The sequence below is a fragment of the Mus pahari genome, chromosome 18, assembly GCF_900095145.1.
Source record: "Mus pahari chromosome 18, PAHARI_EIJ_v1.1, whole genome shotgun sequence".
NCBI classification, from domain to species: domain Eukaryota; kingdom Metazoa; phylum Chordata; class Mammalia; order Rodentia; family Muridae; genus Mus; species Mus pahari.
Window position 1 is genome coordinate 23,938,084 of NC_034607.1, and position 26,829 is coordinate 23,964,912.

Genomic DNA, 26,829 nt, shown 5'->3' on the forward strand with positions numbered 1-26,829 from the left:
TTTCCAGCCACCACGCCCTGGTACTGGCTCTGGAATGCCTAGAGATAGTCAGACAAAGCATACCTTAGGATCCTCTAAGGTGCGAGCTCATTTCAGAGTCTCTCTATCTTGGTAATGGGGAGACCCCAGCATGCTGGACTTCTGCAGAATAAAACACTCTCCGTGTTTACATACTATTTGAGTCTGGAGCCTGGAGCGTCATTCTTCAGTGAATCATGGACCCTTACAGTAGAAGGGTTGGTTCCAGGCCAGAAGTCGTTAGCTGAGCTGGAGACTTTTCCTGATCAGACATTGCCAGGGTGCCATGTTTGGCCAACACCACTAAGTTAAGTTAGGGTAGGTGTTGCTCGAGGCAACCTGCAAGTAACATATACTCCTATTCACACAACACACACTCCTGTTGCTTAAGCCGGGTTGATGCTAGTGTGCAGGGGTTGCTTCCATGAGACCCTCTCTCCAGCACCATCCTTAGCTTTCCACATGGTGAAACACAGTCACCCAGTTAACTTCAGGACCTGGGATGGCGGCTGGTTGGGCCCACAAATATCAGCTGAATGAACACTGGCTTCAGAAAACTGGACAGAAACAAAGGCCCCAAGGAGTTTTCTCAAATCAGAAGTACACCTAGTCCTTTACCTTCCTGTGAACATGAAATCCCAATGTGTTTCTGATCTGGTAGAGGCATCTGGGAGTTGCATCCCAGAGAGGCAGGAAGGACCAGTGGAGACATCATGAAACAGGCACATATTTCTACAAACTTCCAAGACCTTAGTCCACAGCCCACCTCTTAGACACAAAGTATCTGGATAGTGTGGGACTTTCTCAGAGGTAAATACCTTGCAGGAAAGAAGACAGCAGGATTAGAAGGAACCTGACTAACAAGGGCTTCATGTGTTGTCCTGTGACTTCTACAGTGAGTCAGACCAAGGCCACAAGCCCGGCTGTCTTGTCTTTCTAGGACACAGACCCTTCCTTTCCTGAGGTTTGTCTGCTTTGACCATTCCTGTTTCCTTGGTGCTCAGTCCTAGAAGTTACTTCCGCCCATGCCATCTCAGCCTCTTTCAGTTTCTGCCACCTCAGAGGCCTCCGTTCAATGTGAGCCAATGTCCAGGGGTAGAAACAGCAGCAGAGTACATGGATGGATGGACAGATGTGTGGGTAGACTGGCTGGTGAGTAGATGGATGGATGGATGGATGGATGGATGGATGGATGGATGGGTGGGTGGGTGCAGGGATGGGTATGTGGGTGGATGGATGGGTAGATGGATGGATGAATGGGTGGATAAGTGGACAGATGGATGGGTGGAAGGATGGATAGATGGATGGATGAATAGGCACAATGTAGTCCATCCACTTAAGTATTCCAGGATGAAGAAGAGTCTGGTACCTGATCCAGCTATATCAGGGTTCTCTGAGGAACAGAAGCTGATGGAATGCACACACACATACAAGAGGTTTATCAGAGTGGCTCACAGGCTGCTGTGTGAGACTGGACACCTCAGCAGTCCCATCTCATACTGCAGTCATGGAGATCCTTGAGAGCTGCCGGATCCCAAGTCCACGCCGGGATCCTAAAGCTGTGGGTTCTAACACCATCAGAGGAGTGGCTCAGGGAAGACGACCTTGCCAGTGAGCTATGGTAAGCAGACAGAAAGTGCAAGCATCCTTCCACATGGGCTGTGAGCACAAGCATACCCCAGATTTAGCATGGGTCTTCAGTCCTCAAATGATGCAACCAAGAAGAATCCTTCACAGATGTGTTCAGCTACTTGGGTCTTAGTTACTAGTTCTAGATGCAGTCAAGTTCCAACCAAGATCGGCCATCACATCAGCAAAGAGGGCTTCAAGGACACAATGTTCATTTAAAATGAGCCAGACACAGAAGGCCACATACCAAGGAATCTTACCCACAGGAGGTCCCAGTACATCAGATCCACAGAGACAGGAAGGTGAGCACCAGGGGCTGGATGCTGGTGTCGCATGACTGCAGAACAGTCATCTGGGAAGAAGGGGGTCTCTGCAGAGACTGCATGGCCACACAGATGTTTTTCACTGGCCGGTGTGCTGCCATGGCAGAGGCCAGCTATGCGCTGGGTAGATTTCTTTCTCAGCCTCCTCCTCTGCTTCTCTTACCCTTGCTTTCCTCTCTGGATCCACCCTTTCTGGAACCTCATTCATATCCATACACCCCTGAAGGGCCTCTAGCTTGGACACCCCAGATCTTACAGATGTCCCACCCTGCTCCCTACCTCACTGCTGTCCCTCCATAGTCTAATGCACACAGCTGGCTGTATGACCTTTTCTGGCTCCCAACGTCCCCCTCCATATCCCTGAGGTCACTGAATTGCCAGGATTTGCCTGGCCCTGAAGCCAGACATCCAGGAAGGTCACTGACATCAGGGTCTGAGAGGCTGTGGTGAGCACCCAGGCCCTGGAGAGCCCTTGAAGACAGACAGCCACCAGAACCTCTGATCCCAGAGGCCACCAGCCTAACAAGACAGGAGACCAGGTGGCTGGCTGGGCAGATATAGTTCAGGCCTAATGGTGACATTCCTCTTTGTCACAGATGCTCATCTCTGTCACTGCTTCAAGACATGGGAAAGTTTGGAGGCCCAAGATTCAGTAGATATAGAGAATCAATTCCTACCATGCAAGGAGTCCTAGGTTCCGTCCCCGGTGCTGTCTAAAGAAGGTGTGGTGGAGTGGCGCACGCCTTTAATCCCAGTACTCGGGAGGAAGAGGCAGGTGGATTTCTGAGTTCAAGGCCAGCCTGGTCTACAAAGTGAGTCCAGGACAGCCAGGGCTATACAGAGAAACCCTATCTNAAAAAAAAAAAAAAAAAAAAAAAAAGGTATGGTGGCATATGCCTGCCATCCCAGTACTCAGTAAGTGACAACAGAATGATCAGGAAGAGTTTAAGGTCATCCTTGGCTACCTGGCAAGTCTAAGGCCAACCCAGTGTACAATGGCACTCCCCCTGCCCCATCAATGTAAAAATAGCCAACGGGATTTGACCCAAGAGTCATGGTTAACAAGCCCTGCTTCGTCCAGGAACTTCCAGAGTCTACCTTCCTTTCCTGTGGGTCCTTGCAGTTGGCCATCAGTAGCTTCTGGAAGACTCCTGAAAGCACGGCCATACCCCTTCTCCCCACGAGCCTCTGTAGCCAGTCTAAGGTTTGCTAAAGCCCTGACTACCTTCCCACTACTCCTGGTGCTTGTGCTTGGGCACAATGCCTCTGTACCCTCAGGAGATCACTGTCTGCTCCCCCTGACTGGTCCTGCCTGTCACAGGAGGGCACTCAGCCAGTGGAGGATAGTGACTGGCATCTATCTAATGAGCCCTTCCGGGACACCTCTACCTTACACCTGCCAACTCTTCTCATGGCTCGACCCCCATCTCTCCTCCCTCCAATCACCAGGAAGCAACCAGCCCCCTTCCTCTGTCCTGAGCATGCCAGTGGATTCCACAAAGCACTACATCCCAGAGCCTTTGCACTTCCTGCCCCTGCGAATCTGAGCTTCATTACCTAATAAGTCAGGCCACAACATGTCCCTCTATCTTGGCAGTGTGGTTCTCACGTAGCCCAGGCTGTCCTTCAACTCATTACGTAAGCAAAGATGACCTTGAACCCCTGATCCTTCTGCCTCTGCCTCCTATGGGCTGGACAACGACTTCACAGGTGTTGGGGACAGAACCCAGGCTTTGTGTATATCAGACAAACGCTTTACCCACTGAGCCCCAGCACATCAACATTCTACCGATTTTTAAATTTTGTTAACGTGTGCATGGATTTTATCTTTTGCTGCTTATTTCTATGTATTATGTGGATGCTGAGCGCCCTGGAGGTCAGGAGAGGGCATGCGATCCTCCACACCTGGAGATGTAGAGCTAGCTGGGAGCTGGGACCCAAACCCAGGTCCTCTACACACCAGTCAGTGCTTTTTTTTTTTTTTTAAAGATTTATTTATTTATTTATTTATTTATTTAATGTAAGTACACTGTAGCTGTCTTCGGACACTCCAGAAGAGGGAGTCAGATCTCGTTAAGGATGGTTGTTAGCCACCATGTGGTTGCTGGGATTTGAACTCAGGACCTTTGGAAGAGCAGTTGTGTGCTCTTACCCGCTGACCAGTCAGTGCTCTTAACCCCAAGCCACCTCTCCAGCTCCACTCTATTTTTTTAAGATTTATTTTATTTATATGAGTACACTGTCACTATCTTCAGACACACCAGAAGAGGGCATCAGATCCCATTACAGATGGTTGTGAGTCACCACATGGTTGCTGAGAATTGAACTTAGGACCTCTGGAAGAACAGTCAGAGATGGCTCAGCGATTGGGAATACTCTACCTATTTTTAATGGGTGTATGATGTTTCCTGAGTTAATCAGTGAGTCCTTGTGATGCACATCCCAAGAGCAGAAATCTCTGGGTTTATAGGGAACAGGGGCCAGTCAGCCATTTTGGCAGGAAATCACAGGATTCCCTAGGGCCAAAGAAGCAGCCAGAGTTACCAGGGTTCTGGAAAGAGTGGCAGAACCTGCCATGCTGTAAGGAACAAGATAAGGAAACCATGGATAAATGTAACCATGGAAACCAAGCCTAGAGTGTGGGTGTGAATATGATAAAGTAACCATGGAAACCAAGCCTAGAGTGTGTGTTCGAGTATGATAAAGTTGAAGTAAGGTAACCGCCTGATGTGGTAATGTGTGAATACCTTAACTGACCACCTATCAGCACAGCCGCAGTTGGGGACAAGGGGGATTGTGGTTTAAGTTCAGAAATACGTGAGACCTCGACTTAAGCAACAAACAAAATGTCATTTGATGACAGAAGAACATGAGTCACGCAGGTGGTCCAGTTCATCACCACCTTCCAACACCCATGTCACCCACTCATCCATCCATCCACTGTCAATCTGTCCATCTACCCACCACCCACCTGTTGAGGTTTGGTCTGTTGTGCTGTACTGCAATGCTAAACACTGGCCCTGGTGGTCTCAGGGTTGGAGAGATCATCTCACACACTTTGCTCCTTAATTTAAAACTACTGGTTGAATAAAGTTGTCTACAGCCTGTAGCTGGGCAGAAGAAAGGTAAGAAAGGTTTCAGTTCCCAGGCTTAGGGTCTGAGGCGGAGACCACAGGGAGAGGGAAGATACCGCCATGGGGTAGGTGAGTCATGAAAACGTAGCCACGAGGCTGGCCAACTGGAATCAAGAGCAGCCCAGATGGAGCATGGCAAGTTATAACTTGGGGTTATTGATGGAGAAATAGACATAATAGCATCGAGGGTAGATATCTGTCCAGATCTAGTGCTTTAAGGCTTACTATAAATTTAAAAGTTTTGTATCTTATCTGGGAACTGAATGTTCAAAGGTGGGGTAGAAACTCCCATATGAGATTGAAAATTTAAGACAGCACCTACCCATCCACCCATCCGTCTACTCCCCTGTCTGTCCATCCATCCATCCACCCCCACCCCCACCCACTAATGCTGGGCAAAGTTGGGCTGAGCCATCCCACAGATACTGAAGTTCCAGCAAAGGATCTCAAAGGCTGAAGCAGCACCCAAACCCTCTGTCCTCTCAACAACACTGCCGTCAGGAGGCCCCAAGCACCAGGGCTCCAAGCCTTTAGTCCCACCCCTTACTTAGTCCCGGCTTACTTGATGGGGACAGAACTACAGCTGACATGAAGTGACTTCTCTGTGATATTCAGAACCGAGGTAGGAATTATGGCTGGGTCATCTCAGCCCCAGAGCCCCAAACATGGGATGGGGATGGGAGGTTGTACATCCACTCCTGCAGTTTGCTGGGGACTGCATCCTCCAGACAGCTCACCTCATTTTCAACAAGCGTCCATAGTTACAAGCACAGAGGGGAGGTGCTGCATTATTTAAAGTCAGCTTCAGTTAGTTTAAAAGAAACAGGTGGCACTTGGAAGGCAGAGGCAGGTGGATCTCTGCGTTTGAGACCAGCCCGGTCTACAATAATTAGGGCTATATAGTGATGCCCTATCTCAAAAACAACAACAACAACAACAACAACAACAACAACAAAAACCAAAACAATAAAATAAAGAAACGGGGCTGGGATGCCTGGGCAGTGGCAGAATGCTTGCTTAGCATACACAAAGCCAAGCACCTCAATAAATGAATAGGTAAACAAAGAAAGAAAACAAAACATGTTATTCCTTCTAGCCAAGGACTCAACAAACCAAGCAACCTTTATACAGGAACTTATTAATTTTATATGAACATACTTATATATGTTAATATATATAAAATCACATGAATACCAATGGGAAGGCTGAGGGGCTCAGCAGGAGAAAGGAGCTTGCTGCTAAGCCTGGTAACCTGTGTTTGATCTTCAAGACACACCTGATGCAAAGGGCCACCTCCTGCATGTCATCCTCTCCTCTCCAATGTGCACACCATAGCCCATGCAGATGTACACACACACACACACACACACACACACACGTAATAAAGATTTTAATACTACTAATACAGTCTAAAGTGCTAGGGACACTTCATGCAGCAAGAGAACAACAGGCTGAATTTTAGAGGGCCAGTGTGTTGACAAGCCCTTCACAGCCCTGTAGTGGCCCTGGGGCTCAGGTATCCACAGTGACCCACCAGACAGGCAGTAGGCCTGATGGTAACAGCCTTAGATTCCTTTCTCTGAGGCCTGAGGCCTTCTTCTCCAGTGGGAGTGGGTGAGTGGCCACACCCGGGTGGACTTTCCAGTCCATTCAGTCCCTGAACCCAAGCTACAGTGAGGAAGGGCAGGAACTAGGCCAGAGCTCAGTCCCATCCAATAGGCATCTTCACAGGCTGAGGCTGATGTTAAAAACTCAAACAGGAAAACATTCTAAGACAAGGTTTACGTCATTATTGTTTTATTAATATTATCACTGTTCTAGAATTGTCTTCGCTTCACTTTAAATGAAAAGCTCATTTCACTGGCAGGGAGATGAGCAGGTAAGGGCTCTTGCCAACAAGTCTACTGAGCTCCCAGGATCGGGTGCTGAAGGGAGTCTCCTGTAATCTGTCCTCTAACCTCGGGGTGTGTGTGCACGTGCAGTATAGTCACACACAATAAATACATGTAAAACTTTAAATAGGAAAGTGAATCACTTGTGACAGTAAATAAATAACCATCTGATTCCCCAGGACCTGACAGCCACTTCTGAGGAGCGAACCCTTGTCCTCTGCGCTGTGGGCCCAACTGAACTCTGTTCCCTTCAAGGAAAACGGGGGCAAAAAAGTAGAAGCATGCCAGAGCTGGATAAATAGGGATCATCAGGGTCAAGAGAGGTGAGTGGTGGGGTATGATTCGAACACATTATACATACAGGAAAAGGTCACACTTATGTACAAGTAGTACATGCTAATAAAGTTAAATGTATTAACACTCAATCGTTGTAGGATTTTTTCCTGGGGGACCTGAGTACCGGAGCGTGCCCCAGAAGCACTAAAGTAGGGATAAAGTCTCCGGAGAGACAGCGGCCCAGCTGCTTTCTCCGTGCGTTCCCCGCCCCAACCCCCTTCCCCCGCCACCCTAGGGGGCTGTCCGACGCCGAGCTCCTAGGTGCCGAGGAAACAACCGCAGCCCCAGCGAATCCCAACTGCAGAACTCGGATGTGACCCATGGAAAGGGGCGAGGAAGACAATCCGGTGTTTTAGGGTGTGCTGCCTGTGCACGGGAGGGCTGCGCACGCACTCTCCCGGCCTCCCGATCTTTCTACAAACGGTTCACACAGTATTTTCCTTCGGGAAAGTTTTCTAGATTGGGGATCTCCGCAAAGAGGAAGCTGTGGCTGCGCATAAGCTTCCCGGCGCGGCATGGTAAAGGACCCCCAAACGCAGCGGTGTAGGGTTCCAGGGGAGAAGGGTCCGAGGATCTGGGGCGCCGGGGGTATTTGGGATGGGCAAGAAAACGCGAAGGGAGGAGTTCCTTCCAGAACAAACGCAATGACTATTTTGGTCAAAGCACAAGAAAGCGGTGCCGGAGCCCCCAAATCCTAAGTCAAGAAGGAAATCTGAGGGTCAGAACTATGAGCCAAGCAGAAGAGTACCCTCGGAGTCAAATTCACAGATAAGAGCCAGAACCCCGATTTCATAAGTATAAAAGGGAGACAGTGCCTCTGGGTTTTCAGACTTGGGGGGAGAATGGCTGGCTCTGTGGGAGCCCCCAACTCAGGGGGATGACAGCAAGGATCGGGTTTGGGGCAATCCCAATTCAGGCTTTGGGAGTAGTGAAAGAGAGTAGTGAAAGACTAGTTTGGGGGCGCCTCCGTGCTTCAGGCGTTGTGGAGTAAGAGACAAGGGGGGGGTCTTCTGGAGTCCCCACTCCTCAAAGTCAGATTTAGTGCGTCAAAGGCGAGAAGAGATCGCTTCACTTTACAAACTTTTGAGAGTGTGAGAGGGGTTCCACCCAGCCCAGGGTTCCCCCAAATCAGAGGCACCTATCAGGATTGGATGAGGTTGGCGTCTGCAAAGTTGGGGCGCCGGGTCCCGCCGCGCCCGCCCCCGCGACCCTCCTCCAGCGGGGGTCTCCCCCTCCTCCGCCACCGCCCCCTGCCCCGGCCCGCACCGCTCACCTGGAGTTCGGCAGGGAGTTCCGGTAGCGGCTCCCGCGGCGTCGGCCGCTGCGTGTCGCTCCGCGTTGGTAAGTAACAGTCTCCACGGCTACAGTCTCTATGGCGGCGGCGGTGGCGGCGCCGGCCGCTCCTCCTCTGGCTCCCGCCGCCCTCCCGCCCGCTCGTAGCGCCCGCCCGCAGCAGGCGCCCGCCCGCCTCAGCCTCGCGCTGCCCTCACGGGGCGGGGCGTTGCGCCCGGCAACGGTTACCAGGCTGCACACCCCGCCCCCCCAACGGCCCGCCCATGCCCGCCTCCAACGGCCTCGGGGAGGGCGGGCGATTTCCCCATTGGCTTTCATAGTGCCCGTCTGGGGTGAAGGGGCAGGTCCTTGGGTAGAATGCTAGCCAATCGCTGCGAAGGAGGGCGGGGCCTGGCGGGAGGCGCGCGGCTCCCCGGAAGGGTTGACTCTAAGGAGGTGCGCGAGGGCCCACTGGTGGCAGTGCGTGTTTTGCGGAGTTACGGTGATTCTGCTAGACCGGAGGCGCTCACCGTCTAAGGGGAGCTCCAGACTCCGGCCTTGCGCCTGCTCTTTCATGGTTCACAAACTGAAAACTTTTTTTCTTTTTTTCTTTTTTTTTTAAAAAAAGATTGTTGTCTATGCGTGTGCATGCAATGCGCATTGAGGCCCAAAGAGAGCGTCAGATCGCCCTTGAGACAGAGTAACCGGCCACTATGAGCCGCCTAATTCAGCGGGGACCGATCTCGGGTCCTCTGCAAGAGCAGGAGCCTCCTCTCCAGCACTTCCTGTGTTTTGGAGCCAGTGTCCTGTATACACTCACTACACAGCGTAAGCTGGCCGCCAACACCTGACTTTCCTGGCTCCACCTCCCTAGTGCTGGGATGATGGGTGTGTGTCCACCATTCCTGGCTAAGCTGACAACACCCCACCCACCCCCTGTCTCCCTTCTCTGTCCTCTGTCCGTAAAAGGAAAGGTTTGAACCCAGGGACCCGAGTGAGGAGGAGCTGTCAGACCATAGCTCCAGTCATTCGTTGAACGTCCAGTTGCACCAGTGAACATGGGTAATTTGGGTTTATGTACCCAAAGCGATGAGGCAGGGTCTTGCTAAGTAGCCCAAGCTAGACTAGATCCCACTATGTAGTCCAGGTTAATGTTCTTTTTGTCTTAGGTCCTTGACTACTGGGGTGAGAGGCAGGTGCCACCAAGCATTTGTACACAGTCTAACTCATGAAATCCTGAAGTTAGGCTCCGAGAAAGGCAGTAGACGCTGCCCCTAGGACTGGAGTTTCCAAAATAAATATATCGGAGCAACGGGAAGCCTGGTGCCACAACACCCCTTTATTGGCTGCCTAGCCCTCCCCGCCCTCCCTGCCCCCCCCCCCACCGCTCCCGCTGAGAGACCCAGTCCCACAGACTCAACTGTAACTATCAAGGAGGCAAATGGCTATGGGCCTGAGTGTGTCTGGACCAACCTCTGGCCCTCCAGGACTCACTTGTTTTGGAGACTGAGAAGTGTGTCCCCAGGGCTCACAGGTTGGAAGCCTGCTCCTTAGCAAGGAGACTGTGGAAAGTGGTGCAGGAGCCTTTCTAGACCTGGGATGGGAAGGAAAGAGAACTTCTCGTCTCAGAGTCCTAAGTCACACCTCAGAGTCCTAAGTCTCTAAGGAGAGACTTAGTGTCCCGCTGACGATACAGTTGGTACAATTCTCACACAGAGTTTTAGTATTTTTACATTTATTTCTTAGGATGTGATATGTACATGTTATGATACACATGTGATCAGATAACAACTTGTGTCACTTTCTGCCTTTCACCTGTGTCCCCCAAGGATCACCTCAGATCATTCGTCTTGGCAGAAAGCCCTGTTCCCCTCTTCTATACATACGTATTTTATGTTAGAATAACAATGGCAGGAGCCAGGGTTTCTTGTTTTTTGGGGTTTCTTTTTCCCAGTTTTTTTTTTTTTTCTTTTTCATGTCAACTATCCAGGATTCTCCTGTGAGTTCACTTGGGTTTCTCAGAAACCCCTTTAAAGACAAGAGCTGTGAATCTGCCAGGTCCTGCATGGCCTTGGTGGGGACAAAATGACACGGTTCCTGCCTCTGGGACAGGGCCATCAGGCATAGGCCTACTAGAATGTCAATGGCCGCTTTGGGTGTAGGGCTCCTTTGGATACTAATGTACACATTTTATGCTCTTCCTTCAAGGAGCATCCTGCCTGTCAGTGTTAATGACTCCATGGTAGTTAGAATACAAGTCCAGGAGGTAAAGATGTGGCTAATGTATCACAAATGGTGAACATTGGGACCTTCAGGACAACCCTTAAGGCTGTGGAAAAGAACTCTAAAAACATGAGCCCAAAAATATATAATTTCTCAAAATAGAAAAAAAATATAGGTATCACAAAATATAAGGATGCAATATGAAATATGAGGGTCTTCAAGAATCTAAAGGAACAAGGGCAGCTGTGCTGTGAGCCAGCTTGACAGAAAGATACTAAACAAGGAGACAAAGAGATTTAGGGAGTAGTGATTTTAGGGATTGGTGATCGAAGGAGATCCCACCCAGCTACATCTTTTTGTTTATGCCTACAAAGGCAGACAAACGCCTGAGTTCAGGGCCAGCTTGGAACAGAGCTAGGTCAGGCCCAGGTGTGGTAGAAATGGTAATTTCAGGATGGGTCCCACCCAGCTGGTTTATTCTCTGTACTTAACAGAGGCAGGCAGATCTGCCAGAGATGAACTATTCAGAGAAAAACTTTAGAATAGCAAGAAAGAACTGTCTTGAGCAGAACATGAGAGAGAACTGTCTGGAGATCTCCAGAGAAAGCAGGTCAGAGAGGAAAAGAAAGCAGAACAGAGAGGAAGCAGGCTGGAAAGCTGTCTGGAGTGGAGCATAGGCTGCCAACTTGGACCCACAATTCGCTTCTAATCACCCCCTCCTCAGAACCGCTCTCCAAGCTGAGGCTGGTCCTTGGCAGAACCCACTCACATTCTATGATCATTGTGAAGACTCAGAGCAGCTCTGCTCCACAGAAGTTGGCACCCAAATGTGGGGGGTGGGGGTGGGGGTGAGGTGGGGAATTCTTCCTGTCTCTTAATTAATCATCATGCTTAAAGTCTTTGGTCGGAAGTTAAGACAAGATTTCACTGTGTAGCTCTGGCTGCCCTGGAACTTGCTCTGTACACCAGGCTGGCTTTGAACTTAGAAATCCACTTGTGTCGGCCTCCCAAGTGCTGGGATTAAAGGGTTGTGACACCCGTACCCAGCTTTATATTATACATAGTCTTATTCTAAATTGCTGGCTGGAGAGATGGCTTGGCAGTTAAGAGCACTGACTCCTCTTCCAGAGGGCACAGGTTTGATTCCCAGCACCCACATTGCCGCTCACGACTATATGTAATTATAGTTCCAGGTGATCTGATGTCCTGTTCTGGTTTCTCTGGGCACCAGGCAAGCATTTGGTGCACAGACATGCATGAAAAAACACACATGCCTAGGAAATAAAAACAAAACTTTTTCAAAAATTGTTTTTAAAGATTTATGTTTATGTGCATTGGTGTTTTGCCTGCATGTATGTCTGTGAAAGTGCCAGGTTTTCTGGAATTGGAGTTACAGATAGGTGAGAGCTGCCATGTGGGTACCAGGAACTGAACATGGGTCCGCTGGAAGCACAGCCAGTGGTCTTAGCCACTGAGCCATCTCTCCAGACCCTCAAGAATTAAATCTAAGAAATCTTTTAAAGGGTGTGATGGTTTGTATATGCTTGGCCTAGGGAGTGGCACTTTTAGAAGGCCTGGCCCTGTTGGAGTAGGTGTGTTGAAAAAGTATAACATAAAAACAAAACCAAAAAAACCTAGGCCTTTAGGCCCAGGCTTGAGAATGTGACCTTTGTGACTCAATGCTCCAAGGCATGCTAATCATAAAACAGATAGCGACATTCCTTCACCTACCTGCTTCCTGGGTTCAGGAAGTATTTGTTCAAAAGAAGGTCACCCTGACTGTTCATGGAACCCGCTATGCAAATGTATTATTGTTAGAGGCTCATAGAAACTGTCTTGAGAAATAATCCACACAATTACCAGGTAGGTATTTCTTGTGGCTCTTGTGACTTCCACTCCCTTGTGACTCTTACTGGTATTTTTGGTATTTTTCCAGCAACGCCCTCCCCACCCCTTTGAGTTGTAGTTTCTTCCTTTAAATACCTCCTCTCCCAGCTACTTGGGGCCCTCTCAGTCCTCTAACTCTGCGTGGTGTATGACTGTGGGTCCCAGAGCGTGCCTGGAATAAAAGTCCTCTTGTGGTTTGCATCAAGACTGTTTCTTGTGAGTGATTTGGGGTGTCGCCTCTCCTGAGTCAGAACATGGAGGAGTCCTCACGTTGTGGGTCTTTCAGTGTCACTGTGGATGTGGGCTTAAAGACTCTCATCCTAACTGCCTGGAAGTCAGTATTCTGCTAGCAGCCTTCAGATGAAGATGCAGAACTCTCAGTTCCTCCTACACCACGCCTGCCTGGATGTTGCCATGTTCCCACCTTGAAGATAATGGACTCAACCTCTGAACCTGTAAGCCAGCCACAACTAAATGTTGTCCTTATAAGGGTTGCCTTGAGGGCTGGAGAGATGGCTCAGTGGTTAAGAGCACTGACTGCTCAGAGGTCCTGAGTTCAATTCCCACCAACCACATGGTGCCTCACAATCATCCGTAATGGGATCTGATGCCCTCTTCTGGTGTGTCTGAAGACAATGACAGTGTACTCACATACATGAAATTAATTCTTTTTTTTTTTTTTTTTTTTTGGTTTTTCAAGACAGGGTTTCTCTGTATAGCTCTGGCTGTCCTGGAACTCACTTTGTAGACCAGGCTGGCCTCGAACTCAGAAATCCGCCTACCTCTGCCTCCCAAGTGCTGGGATTAAAGGCGTGCGCCACCACGCCCAGCGAAATAAATAATTCTTAAAAAAATAAAAATAAAATAAAATAAACTTTAAAAAAAGAGTTGCCTTGGTCATGGTATCCATTCACAGCAGTAAAACCCTAACTAGGATAGGGGGCCAACAAGGTGGCTCAGGAGGTAAAGGTGCTTGCTGCCAAGAATTGAGTTCCATCCCTGGGACCTGGTGGAAGGAGAGAACTGACTTGCACATGTTGTCCCTTGACCTCTTGCCCCCCAATACATAAATAAATTATCAGTCCACCCACAAATGTCCTCACAGTGTCTTCTGGTGTCAGCCAGGCTGCTTCATTTTGAAATTCAGTGAGTCTTGGTGTGCATGAGCCCAGATATGAAGCCAAGTGCTAGGCTGCTGTGGATGACTGTGACCGGGCTTAGTCCTCTCTCTGCTGACAGCTGACCTTTACGAATGGGATTGTGAGCCAGTCCTGGAGCATAAGATTTTATAATTGGGAGGCAGAGGCAGCTGGATATCTGTGAGTTCAAGGCCATCCTGATCTGCATAGTGAGTTTCAGGTCAGGCAGGGCTACACAGCAAGACCAACCCCAACTCAAACAAATAAACCAAACCAAACCAAACCAAAGCCCAGTAGAATCCAGGAGCCCAGCAGTGACTAAGTGGGACTAAGGCCCAGGGAGCGAGCGAGTAAGCACTGTCCCCTGCCAGTGCCCATGAGTCTGTGCAGGTAACACCAGAGTGAACAGCACCGTGACAGAGTCAGGTGGCTCCTGGGGGTCTCTACACACACACACACACACACACACACACACACACACACACACACGAGTACTCCGGAGAAGATGTATTTTAGACCAAGGATGGCCTAAAACCATGCATGCATGCCACAGTAGCGCTAGGAAGACTGAGGCGTGATCCTCAAATCCATGTCTAGCCCAGGCCAGCTGTCTGTTCCTACTTCCCCCGTGTGAACTGTTTGTCCTGGTGACTCCTCAGGGGTGGCTGAGGAGGCTCTATCAACAGCACTGAGAAGCCAAACCTACTCCATCTTGGGACCGACGTCCATTTTAAAAGAAAAGGAGCCTGAGAACTTGACCCCAGGTTCCAGGAAGAACCACACAGCTTATCTCTGGCTCACACCCCAGGGTTGTTTCCCTAGCGACAGCCAATCAAGATTAGTCTGATTGTTCCAGATGTACTTTCAGACTGTGATTGCTCATGGTTTTGCTTCAGAGCACCCACTGCCAGCTTACAGTAGTCATTCAGTTAGATGCTGTCGGGCTGGACACCCGCTCGCTTTCTTAATACTTCCTATAAAACCTTGTTCCGCTGGGGACTCAGGGCTTTACCGTCTCAGTCGGCTTCAGCAGGGTTGGTGGGGAGTCCACTCTTGAGCTTAAATAAAGACCCTAATGCGATTGCATTGGAGTAGGTTCTTTGGTGGTCTTTTGAGGGGACTCTTGAATGGTTCCTCAATGGGCACATTTTGGTGCATTGGCCAGGAAATCCTATGACCCCCTAGAAGAGGTCTCAGTACCAGCCGATAAGGAGGTCCTGCCTATCTGGGTCTGTCCATATGGTAAATCTTTCTGTCTGTCCGTGAGGTGCTGTGGTAATTCTGTTCCATGGGCTCTGTGCAGCGCCACGGTAATTCTGTTCTGTGTTTGTGCAGCACTGTAGTAATTCTGTTCTTGAAAGAAGTCTAAAAATTTTGTATTTGGTGGCCAAAGTTACTAGGTGGACGCTCTGCAAAGTCATGGCCGCACAGTGCTGGAAGACATTCCAGGCCTGGATGGAGAGACCTTGGCGTATCAATTGGAGTTGGATGTAGGCTTTGGGATCTGCAGTCAGCCGCTGCCTGGCACTTTTTATTTCCTCCTGATGGAGAGGACAGGGCGAATCTTCTTGTGTTTCTCATTATGGGGCAACTTTGACTTTGTTGGATGCTAACATGGGACAGGTGGCTTCAGCGCCACCAGAATTGCTTAAGCCATTTTAAAGACGTTAAGACCAGGGGACAGAATCTCTCTGTCACCATTAGGAAAGATAAATTAACATTCGGCAGGCCATAATAGCCCACCTTCAAAGCTAGGTGGCCCTGGGAGGGATCCTTTGACTGGGATTGGTCCAAGAAATTGAAAAGCTTATTTTTAAACCCAAAGTTGGCCACCTGGATCAAATACCTTATGTGGTGGCCTGGTGAGACCTCCTAGGAGACTGGCTGCCCTTGGCTTAAACCTTTTCTCCTCAAACAACAGGCATAAGTTTTTGCTTTGGCTACCAAAAAGCCCAAGGATACAAAGGAAGAGCTTCTGGGCCACCCACTTCCTTCTACACCATCCCTCTATAAGGTCCTCCAAGGAGGAGGAGGAGGATGTCATCTATCCATCCCCACCTTATTCTACATATCAGGCAGAGCTGCAGGCAATAGTGAGGGGACCTGCCGCAGGGACAAGAAGCCGCCTGGGGCTGACTCCTGAGCCTGAATCCAGCATCCCGTCCTTGTGTGCAGTGGGGCAGGTTAATGATCAAGGGAATCAACCCCTCCGCTATTGGCCCTTTGCTACTAGTAACCTTTACTGGAGAACTCAGAACTCCCCTTTTTCAGACAACCCCCAAGATTTGATTAGACTGCTAGAGATGATTCTTCACCCACCAACCCACTTGGTGACTGCCAGCAGCTCTTGTAGGTTCTCTTCACCACAGAAGAGAGGGAGGGGACCCAGATAGAGGTCAGGAAATCGGTTCCTGGCTCCACGAGGGAACCCACCAATAACCAAGCAGCTATTGATGCTGCTCTTCCTTTAACCTGCCCAGATTGGGACTTCAACACTGCTGACATTCTTGGTCTGTAGACATTCTTGGTCTACCACCAGGCTCTGTTGACAGGTCTCAAGGCAGCCGCACACTGATCCACTAACCTGGCTAAACAGGGGGACAGTGAGAGCAGGGGGACAATGCACCCCCACGGACCCCAAGTTACCAGCAGTGAAAGCAGCAGGGCTCTAACCTGTATTAACCGGGCAGTGCTAGATATCAAGAGAAAGTGTCAGAGGGTTGAGAGGTTGGGAGGAGAGTCTGAGAGACTCAGTGATGACGACAGAGACAGTGTTTAATAAAAGTGAACGTGCAGAGCAGAAGCAGAGGAGGGCAGAGAAACGAATGGAGGAAAGACGGGGGAGAGGGAAGAGGCGACAGACACGACCTGGCAAGGAGCTGGCTCAGCGTGGCCACTGAGCCAGAGGACCGTAGGAGATACCTACAACAGATGGCTTCTGGAGAAGAAAGCAAGGAGGATCGAGGACGCCCCCACTTGGGAAAGAACTGATGTGCTTATTGAAGGGAAGACAGACACTGGACCAGGGAGTGCCCCAAGGGGGGAAAAATAGCCTATTCAAACCATGGCCTTAAAAGATAAAAATAGAGATGAGGAATGGGGGTAAGGGGTTCAGACCCCCTTCTCTGAGCCTAGGGTAACCCTAAGTAGAAGGGAAACCCACCAACTTTTTTTTTTTTCTCAACATTTTGCTTTGCTAAAGCCTGAAGGTAAAGTCTCTTCAAAGAAATCTTGGGTCCATGGGGGCAACGGGGAATAACCAGTACGCATGGACTACCCAAAGAACAGCGGATTTAGGAGTGGGCAGGGTAACCCGCTCATTCCTTGTTAAACCCGAACGCCCATACCCCCTCTTGGGAAGAGATTTGTTGACAAAAACAAGGGCACAACTGCATTTCTCCCCAGAAGGAGCCAAACTATTAGATTCAGAGTGGAAGTCTATTCATGTCCTGACCGCCATGCTAGCTAAGCAGTACCAGTTGTTTGAGCCTTTCCCCACCTCAGAGGACAAAATTACCACTTGGCTAGATTGCTTCCCCAGTGCTTGGGCAGAGATGGGAGGAGTTGGGATGGCTAAACATCGGACCACAGTATGGATTGAGCTCAAGCCAGGGACGGAGCCTCTTCAGGTCCGACAGTACCCCATGCCCCTAATCACCAGGGACGGTGTAACCATCATATCAGGAGACTATTGAATGTGGGAATCCTGAGACCATCTCAATTAGCCTGGACACTCCCCTCCTGCCAGTCAGGCAGCCCGGAACTAGTGATTATACACCAGTGCAAGACGTAAGAGAAGTAAACAATCAAGTTATGGATGTCCACCCATCAGTCCCTCATCCCTACGCCCTCCTGAGTGCGGTTCCTCCTGAGCGCCAATGGTATATGGTACTGGATTTAAAAGATGCCTTCTTCAACTCACCCTTGGCACACAAGAGCCAAGACCTCTTTGCCTTTCAAAGGCATGATCCAGAGTTTGGGATTAGCAGACAGCTAACTTGGACCTGTGTGCCCCAAGGCTTTAAAAATCTCGCCTACCATCTTTTTTGTTTGTTTGTTTGTTTGTTTGTTTTTTTGTTTTTTTGTTTTTCAAGACAGGGTTTCTCTGTATAGCCCTGGCTGTCCTGGAACTCACTCTGTAGACCAGGCTGGCCTCGAACTCAGAAATCCACCTGCCTCTGCCTCCCAAGTGCTGGGATTAAAGGCGTGCGCCACCACCGCCCAGCTCGCCTACCATCTTTAATGAGACCTTCCATTGAAGACTGAGTATGGAACCCAGCACCATAACCTGACTCTCTTACAGTATGTGTCTGACAGCCTGGTGACAGCGGAGAGCAAATAAGAATGCCTGGAGAGAACCCAGGACCTCTGGGAGGCCCTGGGGAATTTGGGCTACCAAGTTTCCACTAAGAAAGCCCAGCTCTGCCAACCACAGGTGACCTGTCCTGGGTACAGATTGAAGGAAGGGTCAGAGATGCTCCCTGAGGTCGGGAAGGAAGCTGTCCTGCACTCACCACCAGGTAAGGGAATTCTTGGGGTCCACTGGGTTCTGTGCAATATGGATACCAGGCTTTGCAGAAATAGCTAAGCCACTATGAAGCCATCAAAGGACCTCCTAAGACATTAGAATGCCTTCAGACTTAAGTCTTTGCTGAGTCAGATGATTGCCAACTACTGGACAACCTTCAGGGTTGGAGCCTCACCGATTCCAGCCTGGAGACTAGGTCCTAGTCAAGAGACACTGCCAAGGGATGCTAAAGGTTGACAGGATTACAGAGTGGATCCACCATACTCACACCCAAACTGGTTTGCAGTTGAGGATGACCTGGACCGGCAGAGACAAAGAAAATATAAGACTACCAAGCACCCTTCCAACCCTCTCAAGCTCATGTTACAGTGAACCTGATGAGCCTCTTTACTGCGTGTTCTACAATACCTAACCCCTACCAGCCCCTTAACCTTACCTGGGCCATCATCAACATGGCCACAGGGAAGATTGTCAACTCCACATCCCAGGTTATGCCGCCAGGTACCTGGTTCCCTGATCTCCACACCAATCTCTGTGATCTGATGGATAATGAATGGGACCCCCCCCAAGAACAACTTTGGCACAGCCCCCGACCAATTATGGCCACAATGTATACTTGGTACAATGGCAGACTGGGCCCCAAGCTTTCCATGTCTGCCCAGGACATCCCCAGAGCCATGACTAACACAGTATAAATGTTGAGGCTCTGAGGCCTTCGTCTGTGTGGTGTGGGGATGCGAGTCCACTGGATGGATACACTAGAAGCCCTCCAATAAGGACCTCATCACCATGACGAGGTTCAATACCCGGGCTGTGGGGAGAAATGCAATCCTCTTGTTATCAGAGTCACAGATGACAGCAGAAAGGTCAACTGGACTACTGGTAAGGCTTGGGGACAGAGACTGTTGCCAGTACAGATCCTGGAGTCCTGTTCACTGTCCAACTCTTATGTTCAGACACCCCTCTCCCAATTGCTCTCAGCACCAACATCCTGCTGGCTAAAACCCCACCTACACCACCTCTACAGACTCGGACACCAATCCAACCCCAGGACTCACTCCCATCTTCCCCTAACTAGGCGCCGACCCAAGCCAAAAGGACAACACAAAGGCTGAGTAAAGACGGCCCTGACCCTCTCTGGAACACGATGTGCCTCCAGACCCGAGTTAACTGAGTCACACTGGCTGTGCTGTGAGATAAGACCACCCTACTTTGAAGGCGTAGCCCTGGATTGGAAGCTTCACTGAAACTGGGGACCCCAGGGAGTGCAGAAGGTAACAGGTAACAGGTGAGGCTAGGTTGACCTTACAGGCCATAGACAGCCTGGCCACCTGTATAATGACAGTTCCTGAGGACTGTAGCCACCTCTGTAACGGGACCTACAGGATGAATCTAGACAAGGATAAACACCTATTGCCACCCACCAATGTCTGGTGGACATGCACCGCAGCGCTCACCCCATGCGCCCACAGGACTATACTGCACCAGATAAGGAATTCTTGTCCAGTTACTACACAGGGTCATCTGTCACAAAGATGTCCAAGTCCTAGACTTCCTAGATGGAAATTCAGGTTTAGTCACCAAGCAAGAACCAATCTTCGCTGTAACTCAGGTGGTTCTCATAGAATTGGGCACGGCTGACACAAGAACCGGGGTAGCTTCCTTGGTGCTGCAAAACAAACATTGTGACAGTCTAAGAAAGGCCATAGATACTGATGCAGTATCTCGCCTCAAAGACTCTCTGGGCTCCCTGGTAGTACTCTAAAATAGGAGGGGGCTAGATGTCCTGTTTATGCAACAAAGAAGGTTATGTGCAGCTCCAGAGTGTGGTTTTTACTTTGACTGCTCTAGAGTGGTCAAAGAATCAATTGCCAAAGTTAGAGAGGGCCTGGCCAAGAGAAAAAGAGAAACACACACACACACACACACACACAAGTACATCGGACATACACATGTACACACACACACATATATATACACACACAGGTACACCAGACACCCATACACATATACAGGTACACCAGACATACATGTACACACAAGTACATCAGACATACATATACATATATGCATACCCTGGTACACCAAACTCACACATATACAAACAGGTACACCAGACACACAAATGTACACACAGTCACACACTGTGGAAAGCCTTTTGGGGTACCGCTTGGCAGGAGTCTGACATTGGCTAAGGACAAGGAAGTGGGCTTCAGACAGAAATCTGACATTGGCCTAGGACAAGGAAGTAAGCTCGGGCAGGAATCTGACATTAGGGCAAGACAAGGAACCCGCAAGAATCTAACTTTAGGCTGTGATAGGGACGTAGGATATGGCAGGAATCTTAGTCTTAGGGTGGAACTAGGCCTCAGACAAGATTTTTGGGCTTGGACAAGGAAGTGGGCTCAAGCATTTCGGTCATTATGATAAGCCCTTTGTAACAACTATCAGGAATAACCTCAGGACTTCCCTTGCTGCTTGTTAGTAGTTCCGTATGTACTGCTGCTTTGTTCCTTATCGTACTGCTTGCCCAAAAAACTTGCATGTAATTAAAGTGGTATAAAAAGTGGGTTGGAAAATAAAAATTTGCCTTCAGTCTCAGAATTGACTGGGATCATGCTACAATGTTGTCTGTCTTTTTTCTTTTTAATCCTCACTCCTGCGCTGGAGAACCTGTTGACTAACTGAGCAGGCTTGGTCAACACACACAGGTACACCAGACACACACGTATGCACACACATAGGTACATCAGATACACATATGTACACACATGTACACAAGCACAGGGGTATACCAGACACACAAACAGACACACCACACATGCACACAAACATACACATATACACACATGTGCACAGACATATACACATACCCCCACATACATGCGCATGCATGTACATGTAGATACATGTGCACGCACACACATAGACCCCACACAGGAAACATCACACAAGGAGCCAAAGCACCTGACAGGAGGGTGAGTGCAGGCATCCAGCCAGCACCTCAGTGTCCCCATCACACCAGCCCAGGTGGCATTTGCAGCTGCCCAGGAATGAAGACTCAAGGCAGCGAGACTCCTGACTACTTATTTGAGGGGTTTCCATGCTGCCCCCAGGAAGGTGTTTTGGGCTCTGGGTCTTCACACCTCTTTTCAAATACAAAGTCCTAGGAGAGGAAGAGCCAGTTGGTCACAGCTGCACAGTCGCTCCACTCTCCACTTATGCCTGGAAGGCTTGTCCTGGGGTTGTCTCTACTGTGGGCCGCCTTCTTTGGAAGCTTAGGTAGAACCAGCAGAGCATCGGGGGTATGGCTTCTTCTGTAAGGGAAGGGGTTTCCTTGTGGGGACAATGTTCCCCATTGTGATGAGGCTGACCTGTTGGAGGGTGGAGAGGAGACACTGGGTTAGTCTGTGGGGTTCCTGAGGTTGCACACAGTAAATGCCCTGGGGGGAACAGGCCACTTGTAAATGGTCCCCACCTCCACCTCCACCAACTGTGAGACTTTCAGGGACATCATGCAAGAACAGCCACATGAACAGTTAGAATCTTCTAGTGTTGGGCCAGGGAGATGGCTCAGTGGGTAAGGGCTAGGTGCACGGGCACGAGGACTTCAGTCTGAATTGCCAGAACCCATGTGAAAAGCTGGGGGTGGCAGCTTCTGCCTATGACCAGTGTTGTAGGCCACCACCCAGCCTCCAATTCCGAATCAGAGAAGGGGCAGCGCACATGGTGTCCTCTGGCCTGCATGTCCCCCCCCCCCCACAACTTTTCCCTATATTGGCAGCATTTATAAACTTTGAGGCTGAACCTCTGAAAGTAAAGGGGTTCATCCCTGGCTCTCTGGGGGGGGGCACATGTCTACCCCCCACAACAGCCCAGGCTCTCTCTGAACTGTACGGGAAGCTGGTGCCGCTGCAGGTGGTAGGCAAGCCGAGTGCTCTGCCACAAGCTGCCAGGAAGCACTGGGCAATGGGTAAGATGTGCTGTGGGCCAGTCCTGCAGCCCTGAGCCTGGTGCCTCACACTGACCTTATTTGAAAACTGGGGCTGTTATGGGTGCTAAAATGGGGGCCACAGGGTGAGTCCTCATTCAGTCTCATGGTGTCCTCATTAAAAGAAGAACTGGGGAGATGAGGCAGCTCAGTTAGAAAAGTGCTGGATGAACAGCATGAAGGCCTGGGTTCAAATCCCCAGCAGCCGTGTAAGAGGAAGAAGGGAAGGAGGCAGGAGTAGGGTGGCTAAGGAGGGGAGGTGGCTACTGTGGTGAACACTTGTATCCTACCCAGTCCAGGGGTTTTCTGAGGATCCCTGGCCTACTTGGGCAAATTCCAGGCCAGTGAGAGACTGTCTCAAGACAAATGTATGAGGGGCTGGAGAAATGGCTCAGCGGTTAAGAGCACTGACTGCTCTTTCGAAGGTCCTGAGTTCAAATCCCAGCAACCACATGGTGGCCCACAACCACCCGTAATGAGATCTGACACCTTCTTCTGGTGCTGTCTGAAGACAGCTACAATGTACTTATTTATAATAATAAATTCATCTTTGGGGAGGGGGACTGAGTGAGCGGGGCCTACTGGAGTAAGCAGGGTTGAATGGAGCGAGCAGAAGTCCTAAATTCAATTCCCAACAACTAGATGAAGGCTCACAACCATCTGTACAGCTACGGTGTAGTCATAGACATAAAATAAATAAATCTTTAGGAAAAAAAGACACACGTGTGTGTGCACACACAGACACACTCATGCATGCACCTTGAACACACAACAGGATACCAGGGAGCAGATGACCTTCTGAGACCCAAGGAGCTAGCTAGCCCTGTCTATGGGAGGCCTGTTCCTCAGGCCACACAGGTGGGCTGGCTGGAGTCACTAGTTTCACATGGCAGGGTGACAGGTGGCCGTGAGGGTGACTGTGGGTGCAGTACACACACACACACACANACACACACACACACACACACACCCTGAGGAAGGGAGAAAAGCGTGGACAGTAGGTCAAGGAGTCAGTCACCTGCAGAACTCTGCCACAGAATTTCCAGAGCCCGGACCTTCTTTGAACAAAAGACACGGAACATGGGGACATAAGAAGAGGGATCAGGGCAAAGTGCTTGCCACGAGGGTGTAAGGATCCAAGTTCGAATCCTCCAAACCCACGGGAGGCCAGACCCAGCAGGCACAGCTTGCGTCTTCTAGGGGATGGGAGTGGAGAGCAGAGATCCCCAGAAGGTTGTGGGCCAGCTAGGCTGCTGGACTTGGCAGGGTAGGGACAGCACCCAAGATTGTCCTTGGATCTGCACACCTAGGCAGTCGCACACACATTATAAGATAAAATGTATATAAAATAAAGTATATAAAATATATATAAAATGAAGAAGTGGGAATCCATGAAAAATGCTGGTCCTGGCCAGGAAGACCATATCATGAGGTCAGAGAGGGCAGGATACCTGTGACCCTGTGGCCCAGCAGAGCCAGGCCGTTGGGTCTTACCATGAGGACAGGAGGAAGCTCCGGTCACAGCCATTATGACGAGTACATGCTGTCAATCTGTGCTTTGTATTTCTGGGTTATCATATTTCTCTTAAGTTTCGATGTTGGTCCTGTGGAGAGAGGAGAGAGCAGTCAGGTTGTGGAGGTAAGAAAAAAATTCCACACTTAGGATGGACAGCCAGGAGAACCGTCTGGGGCTGACTCAAGTGAGTGGGTGTGCTCCTGCTGTCGGTGAGTGGGGACTATGGGATGTCCACATAGACTGGTTGTAGTGAGGATTCTGTCTATAATGAAGGTTTTTTTTCAAGATTTAATTTTTAATTATGTATCTCATGTATCTCTGTGTGTGGTATATGAATGTGCACGTGTGTGTGTGCTATATGTGCACATTGTGCAGAGGCCAGAAGAGGGGGGGGTCTAATCCCTGGCGCTACAGGTTACAGATGACTGTGAGCTGCCCAGCTTGGTTACTGGGATCTGATTTCGGGTCCTCAATAAGGGCAAGCAGTGCTCTATATACCTATATATACTGATATACCTCTCCAGCCCTACAGTGAGGATGTTCCCTCCAGAGCGTGAAGGTGTCTGGCCCGGTGAAGAGGCTGCCTACCGAGGCCAGTAGGGAGCTAGACGCAGTTGGTGAGGATGAAGTGTCCTAGCTGGTCTCATAGACCTAAGCCCCAGACGCCCAGGTGCCTCAGGCCCAAGCCAAGTGACTCACCCAGCTCCCCACCCTGGAGCGAAAAGTCCTTCTCCAAGATGATCCACTTCCGAATTCTATGCGAGTCAGACAACGCTTGCTGATTCACGAGGTCTATGCCGTACTGGATGGCCGTGTAGACCACTGGGTCTCGACTCTTCAAAATGTCCGACACAGTGGCTGCTTGGCTACCCAGCGTCTGGCAGAAGGTTTTGGCCTCCATGCTCAGCTTGTTCAAGGGCTCTCCGCTCATCCGGTCTGTTTCACACTGCCCCAGGACAACTTGTCACCATGCTGCCCCGCCCACCCTCCATCATCCCTGACCCCCAAACCCAGGGCTCTGAAGGAGGAAGTGGAACCTGGGCTCAGCCACCCGCAGCCCCCTCCCCCTGCCACCCAAACCCGGAGCTGGCATGGGCAGTGCAATCTAGCTATCAAGCGCGCAGAGGAGGGAGCCTGGGGTCAGTCACCCGCAGCCCCTCCCCCTGCCACTTGACCCCAACCCCAGAGCTGGCGTGGGCAGTGCGATCTAGCGCAGAGGGGGGTCAATACCTTCAGCGTCAGCAGCATGCACAGGAATTTGGCCTTGTCGCCCACCAGCATGGCATGGCTGATAATGGGGATCTTCTCCTTCACCAGGGTCTCAATGGGGATGGGGGATACATTCTCACCACCAGCAGTTATCAGGATTTCTGGAGTGAAAGCCTAACTTGGTCCAGGTCCCCACTCATGTGGGACCAGGCCAGAGGCTTCAATGGCTTCCCTTCTGGCCCCCCAAGTTCCCACTCACTCCTACATCCTCCCAACATCTGAGTCCTCAGGGTCCCCACATGGGCACCATGTGTCTGGTTAGCCTTGGTCAGCTTGTCAAGCCAGGGTCTCCTGGGAAGATGAGAAAACTATCTCCAACAGATTGGCCTGGGGACAAGCCTGTATGGCATTTTCTAAATTAATGATCAATGGGGGAGGGCCCAGCCCATTGTGGGTCGAGCCAGCCCTGAGCTGGTGGTCCTGGGTTCTATAAGAAAACAGGCTGAGCAAGCCATGGGAAGCAAGCCAGTAAGCAGCACCCCTCCATGGCCTCTGCGTCAGCTCCTGCCTCCAGGTTCCTGCCTTGGTTTTTTGCTTCTGGAGGAATAGACTGTGGCTTGAGCTATGAGCAGAATAAACCCTCGCCTGCCAAAGCTGCTTCCTGTCGTCATGGTGACAGAGAGCACTCCAAAGGACAACGTCCTTGCTGGGTTGTTTGTTCAGAGAGAGACACTCAGTCGTGCATCCCAGGACACCCCCAGTCCACAGTCCTCCTGCCCCAGCCTGAGGTGACAGGGCTGCCCCCCATGCTCTCTCTGAAGCTTCTCTGACCCTTCCTGGCCTCACCTGGTCCTTCCGGCCTCTCCTCTGCTTGGCCAAGCTGACCACTAGACTGCAGTCTCACTCCAGGGCACAGATCTAAAGCAACCTGTCTGTCCCCAAGCCCACTGCTATAAGATGACTGGAAGGGACCCCTGGTGAATGGGAAATGCTACTCTCTCCAGTGCTCCCCGTACCTGGCATCCCGACATTCCCTGCCAGCTCCCCCAAACACGCCCAGTAGTACCCTTTGCTCCAAATGAGTCTGGCACCTTTGATGCGGCCAGTGATATAAAGGAAACCGTGGCTGTCCAGGCGGCCAATGTCCCCAGAGTGCAGCCAGCCCTCTTCATCCAGTGCTTCCAGTGTGGCCTCCTCCCTGTTCAGGTAGCCCATGAAGACATGCCGGCCCCACATGCACACCTCGCCCATGCCTTCTTTGTTCTGGTTGAGCAGCATGTTCTTGCAGCCATTTAGGACCTTGCCACAGCTGCCGGGACATGACATGGGGCGGGGGGGGGTGCAGGGGGAGGTGTCAGAGACTGCTAGGCTGTGCCTACCCCAGGTCCTTGTACAGTAGCAGCCCAGGATCCTGATTTGGCTGTCCCAGTTAAACCCACACCCCTCCGAGACCCAGTGGATTTCAGTCTGCCCCGGCATTCAGATTCCCAATGCTCTGTGTGTCTGGAAGCCCTGCAGATTTCTCCCTTCACTGATGTGGAGAAAATAAGCCCCCTGAAGGCCTAACAGCAATGAGCCACCTTCCGTGTAAGAACATCGAAGGCAATAGCCATGTGACAGCCAGGACAGTGACATAAGACAGCATAAGCTGGTAGCTGGGGTGACCGCGGTGGCACATACCTTTAATCCCAGCACTCAGGAGGCAAAGACAGGTGAATCTCTGAGTTCAAGG

General features: G+C 50.4%; 2 protein-coding genes across 2 annotated transcripts in view; both read right to left on the reverse strand.

Annotated features, from left to right (window-relative positions):
* Positions 1–8,686, reverse strand: part of Rfx2 (regulatory factor X2) — a 55,105-nt gene extending 46,419 nt beyond the window's left edge. Inside the window, exon 1 of the mRNA XM_021217850.2 lies at positions 8,606–8,686. The gene's annotated coding sequence lies outside the window, so the exon portion shown is untranslated. The remainder of the gene's footprint in view (positions 1–8,605) is intronic.
* A 15,213-nt stretch (positions 8,687–23,899) lies between these two features.
* Positions 23,900–26,829, reverse strand: part of Acsbg2 (acyl-CoA synthetase bubblegum family member 2) — a 28,495-nt gene continuing 25,565 nt past the window's right edge. Inside the window, exons 10-13 of the mRNA XM_021218425.1 lie at positions 26,189–26,406; positions 25,119–25,258; positions 24,588–24,834; positions 23,900–23,976 (exon numbers count right to left, since the gene is read on the reverse strand). Of these exons, the coding sequence (XP_021074084.1) occupies positions 23,900–23,976; positions 24,588–24,834; positions 25,119–25,258; positions 26,189–26,406 (682 nt within the window). The remainder of the gene's footprint in view (positions 23,977–24,587; positions 24,835–25,118; positions 25,259–26,188; positions 26,407–26,829) is intronic.